The 6166-nt window shown below is 29.6% G+C and overlaps 1 protein-coding gene across 1 annotated transcript; it reads left to right on the top strand.

Moving 5' to 3' along the window:
- Window positions 1–1519: 1519 nt before the first annotated feature.
- LOC124913114 (aspartic proteinase CDR1-like) lies at window positions 1520–2551 on the top strand. Its single transcript, XM_047453733.1, has one exon. The coding sequence runs from the start codon at window positions 1520–1522 to the stop codon at window positions 2549–2551; it is 1032 nt and encodes a 343-aa protein (XP_047309689.1).
- The last annotated feature ends 3615 nt before the right edge of the window (window positions 2552–6166 follow it).

Raw genomic sequence — 6166 nt, 5'->3', positions numbered from 1 at the left:
ATAAAAGAAAGGTCGACTAAGATTGATGAGTGGTTTGTCGAAGGATAAAGAGGTATATGAAAAGTGTGAGTCACAAGATTATGGTTAGTGAGTGGTTTGCCGAGAGGATAAAGAAAATATAAAAAAGTGTGAGTCACAAGATGATGGTCAATTATGGGGTTAGTGGTTGAGTTTGACGAGAGATAACAGGTGTGTCATCAATTAAAGTTGACTAACATTGGTGGGTGTTTTTCCGAAGTTATAAAAGAGACATATGAAAAAGTGTAAATCATAAAATGATGGTCAATTGAGGGATTAAGTGGGTATCGAGGGGATAAAAGATATGTTAACATTAAAAGTTTAGATTAAACTTATTTTTTACAAACTAAAATCAATTTTAAATTAATTAAATTTAAATAATATTAATTTTATCTAAAATATTTATAAATAAGTAATATTTTGTATATATTTTTATCGGTACAAATGCATGAGATTCATTCTAGTTTTTTTAATAATTAATACGTACAAATGCATGAGATTTATGCTAGTTTTTTTTATAATTAATACGTAAGTTAATTATACAAATAATAGGACTAAACAAGTTTTTTTTATTCCATTTGTTATACGAACATTGAATCGCACAATTTTAAACTCAACTTCGAATAATGTTTAACCATATGAAAATATTTTTGTAGATGGCTTGTTTCCGAAAGAAAGAATAAAAGAAAATACAATTTATATTTTTAAATCAATTAAATATATCACATTTAATAATTATTTAATAAAATTATCTCACGTTGAAGTTTGTAAAAAAAATTTATTAGAAAATAAATTCAAAAACTAAAATTATTAAAGTTTGGACTTTAAATATGACAATCAAACTTTAGAATATTTCAAATTAGAGCACAACCATTATATTTTAAACAATCCTTCTATTTATTATTAAAAACATCATTTTAAATAATATATAAATAAAAATATAAATAAATTTATAAGACTAACCCTTCAAATTTTATTGAAGATTAATAATTTTAAAATATAAAATAATAAAATTAAAGATAGAACAATTTAATTAATACTTAAAAATGTCTAATTTCTAAGTAAAGTCTAATTTAAAATTAACATAAATATTACCATAATATTTATAATGAGATTTTACTCTAACTTTATTTCCCATGATCTATAAATCTCGCCTCATACTTCTAATTCAATATCTCATATCTATATTCATTTAAAAATGACAACTATTTCTTTATACAATGCAATGCTCGTCTTTTATTTCTTGTTCCAAATTTCAATTTCTTCTATTACAACTACTTCAAAACTGATAGGTTTTTCTACCAATCTCATTCACCGAGATTCGTTAAAATTATCATCGTATAACCGATATGTCAACGGAATTGATCTTTTGTCAAGAACCATCGGCCACTCTAGGTCTCGCTTGTCTTATTTGAAATCCATCTTAAAACTCCACAACAACCACTCGAAGGAAACTACTGACATAGAATCGACAACTATGTTGAGTTATTCAGCGTACTTCATGGAGATTTACGTTGGTACACCTCCTACCAAGCAGATGGTGTTATTAGACACCGGCTCCAGAATGTCATGGATTCAGTGCCTCCCATGTGAGCATTGTTTCAAACAAAATGAACTCATATTTAATTCCAATCGGTCATCTTCATATCAAGTATTGAGATGTGATTCTAGTGAGTGTCTGAAATTAGGACACAATCGGGATTGTACTCGATCCAATGAAAAATGTAAATATCGTATATCCTACAAAGACAAATCAGGCAGCTCTGGGGAACTAGCCAAGGAAACTTATACAGTAGGAGAGACTTCCATCCCGAACATGACTCACGGGTGTGGGCATAAAAATAGAGGGAAATTTATTGAGCAAAGCACCGGTATGATCGGGCTTGCAGATGGGCCAATCTCATTCTTTGCTCAGACTCGAAATTTGACTGGTGGGAAGTTTTCATACTGTCTAGTATCTCAGTTCGGTTGGAACCAAAATGCAAGGAGCAGGATTAGCTTCGGCAAAAATGCGATTGTGTCTGGGCCTGGAGTGATATCCACCCCGTTGTCAAAGAAGAAAGGCAGTCCATACTATTTTCTCACATTGGAATCAATCAGCGTCGGAAATATTATCATTCCATTCCGAAAGAGTATAATCCCATTCATAAGACGACCTGGTAACATCATAATAGACTCGGGCACTACTATAAACTATTTTCCCTCGGACGTGTTACAAAATTTGAAAACTGCACTAATACGTGTAATTGGTAAAACACCAATTGCTACAATTAATGAACTTTGCTATGAAACTAACACCGATATTCCTAATATCACCTTCCATTTTGCTAGTAACGCTAATTTAACTTTGTCAAAGATGAACACTTTTACAGTATATGATGGATATGCGTTGTGTCTGAATATGAAACAAGACGATAGTATATCCATATTTGGAAACCGATCACAAATGAACTTCTTGGTGGGATATGATATTCCGAGTAAGAAGGTCTCTTTCAAATCAACTAATTGCTCAAGGTATATGATAACAACATAGAGTTCAAAGGACTTGAACATGATCTCATAAGATCAATTTTATTTCTTTTTATTTATTTATTATTCCTATTATAGAGTACAATAAAGTCATAAAGATGGTTGATGTACAATTACAAGAAACCTATATAAATAATTTAATAAGTATATTAAATAAGAGTTTCTTTTTCCTTTAATATAAAAAGTTATAATGACAACTATATTCAATCCCATCATTTTAATTGAAAGCTTTTTTTAATGAGAGTAAAGTTGTATTTTTTAATATGATAAGGTAAGTCGACAATGTGATTAGATTTTATATAAAATAAGTTATAATATTTGAGATTGACAACTATTTGTTTAGTTTATTTTTTAGTATTATGTTTTAATACAAAAAATACAAATTAATATGATTAATAGAAGGGGACAAATGTAAAATGTATGAATTTGACATAAGCTTTATAAAACATTACTTAGAAATCGTTTAAAATTTTAATTCAAAATGAAATCGTTTAATATTTAGATTAATGATTTGAGATTTATGGAAATGGAAATAGAAATGAAAATAAAAATAAAAATGAAAAACAATTTAGTCAATCACTTCTAAATGATATATTCTATAGCGATATGTCATAGAAAATTCCACCTTAAATAAATAGAAATATTGAAAGAATAATTTATCTCTAGAACCTAATAATTTCCCTAATTCTTCTAGGGTGTGTTTGATAACCTTAGAATTGACATTGAAATTGGAATTGGAGGGTCCAATTCCAATTCTTATGTTTGATAGACACTTTAATATTAATTTTAGAATTAGAATTAGAATTTCAATGGAATTTAATATAGTGTAATTTGACAGTTCTCAATTCCAATCTTTTTAAGTTGGAATTGTAATTTCAAATTAACGCGTTTTTCATGTTTTTGACATGTTTAACACGCTTTTCACACATTAAACACGTTTAATACGTTTTTCACACGTTTACCATATTTTCATATTTTTGACACATTTAACACGTTTTTTTACGCCATTGACACGTTTAACACGTTTTTGACATGTTTAACATGATTTTCACGTTTTTAACACGTTTAACACGTTTTTGACACATTTAACACGTTCAACACGTTTTTGACACGTTTAACACCTTTTGACACATTTAACACGTTTTTGACACGTTTAACACGTTTTGACACATTTAACACATTTTTCACGTTCTTGACACATTTAACACGTTTTTGACACATTTAACATGTTTTTCACGTCTTTGACACGTTTAACATGATTTTCACGTTTTTAACACGTTCAACAAATTTTTGACATGTTTAACACGTTTTTGGTACGTTTAACACGTTTTTGACACGTTTAACACGTTTTTCACGTCCATGACACGTTTAACACGTTTTGACACATTTAACACGTTTTTCACGTCCTTGACACGTTTAACACGTCCTTAACACATTTTTGACACGTTTAACATGATTTTCATATTTTTAACACGTTTTTGACACGTTTAATATGTTTTTCCACGTTTAATATGATTTTGACACGTTTAACACGTTTTGACACATTTAACACGTTTTTCGAGTCCTTGACACGTTTAACACGTTTTAAACACGTCTAACACGTTTTTCACGATCTTGACACGTTTAACACGTCTTCAACACGTTTTATATGTTTCACATGATTTTCACGTTTTTAACACGTTTAACATGTTTTTGACATGTTTAACACGTTTTTTGGCACGTTTAACACATTTTGACACTTTAACACGTTTTGACACATTTTACAGGTTTTTGGCACGTTTAACACGTTTTTGACACGTTTAACACGTTTTTGACACATTTAACACGTTTTGACACATTTAACACGTTTTTCACGTCTTTGACTTGTTTAACACGTTTAACACGTTTTTACGTTTTTAACACTTTTAACACGTCCTTGACACGTTTACATGATTTTCACGTTTTAACACGTTTAACACGTTTTTGACACGTTTAACACGTTTTCACACATATAACACGTTTTTCACACGTTTTTGGCACGTTTAACACGTTTTTGACATGTTTAACACGTTTTGACACATATAACACGTTTTTCACGACCTTGACATGTTTAACACGTTATTGACATATTTAACACGTTTTTCACGTCCTTGACACGTTTAACACGTTTTTTGACACGTTTAACATGATTTTCACGTTTTAACACGTTTTTGACACGTTTAACACGTTTTGATACATATAACACGTTTTTCACGACATTGACATGTTTAACACGTTATTGACACATTTAACACGTTTTTCACGTCCTTGACACGTTTAACACGTCCTTGACACGTTTAACACGTTTTTTGACACGTTTAACATGATTTTCACATTTTTGACACGTTTAACACGTTTTTGGCACGTTTAACAAGTTTTTGACAAGTTTAACACGTTTTGACACATTTAACACGTTTTTGACACATTTAACAAGTTTTTCACGTCCTTGACACGTTTAACATGTCCTTGACACGTTTAACACGTCTTTGACACGTTTAACATATTTTGACACGTTTAACATGATTTTCACACTCTTAACACGTTTAACACGTTTTTGACAAGTTTAACACATTTTTTACTTTTTGGCACATTTTGCACGTTTTGGTACGTTTAACAACTTTTTCACATATTTAACACGTTTTCACGTTTTTGACACATTTAACATGTTGTTTTTACGTTTCGACCGTTTAACACGTTTTCACGTTTTTGACACATTTAACACATTTGTTTACGTTTTTGACACGTTTACCACATTTTGACCCGTTTACCACATTTTGACCCGTTTAACATGTTTAACACGTTTAACATGTTTAACACGTTTAACATGTTTTTCATGTTTTGGCATGTTTAATAAGTTTTTCACATTTTTGGACTTTTAACACATTTTTTACACGTTTTCATGTTTTTACATTTTGGCACATTTTGGCACGTTTAACAATTTTTTCACATTTTTTACACATTTTTGACACGTTTATCACGTTTTCACGTTTTTGACACATTTAACACATTAAACACGTTTTTTTTACGTTTTGACACATTTAACACATTTGTTTACGTTTTTGACACATTTAACACAATTTTTTACGATTTTGACACATTTACCTCATTTTGACACGTTTAACACATTTTCACGTTTTTGACCATTAAACATGTTTTAAAAATGTTTAACACATTTTTCACGTTTTGGCACGTTTAACAAGTTTTTCACATGTTTGGAACGTTTAACACTTTTTTGACACGTTTTCATGTTTCTAACACGTTTAAAACATTTTTAACACATTAAACATGTTTAACACGTTATTGACACGATTCACATGTTTTTTACGTTTTTGAAACGTTTGACACATTTTTAACACATTTAACACGTTTTAAACACGTTTTTCACGTTTGACACGTTTAACAAGTTTGTCACTTATTTGGCACGTTCAACACATTTTTAACAAGTTTTAAACACGTTTTTCACGTTTGACACGTTTAACAAATTTGTCACTTATTTGACACGTTCAAAACATTTTTAACACATTAAACATGTTTAACACGTTATTGACACGATTCACATGTTTTTTTATGTTTTTGAAATGTTTGACACATTTTTAACACA

Source organism: Impatiens glandulifera, chromosome 8 (assembly GCF_907164915.1).
Source record: "Impatiens glandulifera chromosome 8, dImpGla2.1, whole genome shotgun sequence".
Lineage (NCBI taxonomy): Eukaryota > Viridiplantae > Streptophyta > Magnoliopsida > Ericales > Balsaminaceae > Impatiens > Impatiens glandulifera.
The sequence above is the reverse complement of the archived record's forward strand: the minus strand, read 5'-3'. Positions and strand labels throughout refer to the sequence as shown.

Excerpts from the sequence above, each read along its gene's own strand:
- LOC124913114 (XM_047453733.1), top strand. The coding sequence starts at position 1,520 with ATGGAGATTTACGTTGGTACACCTCCTACCAAGCAGATGGTGTTATTA.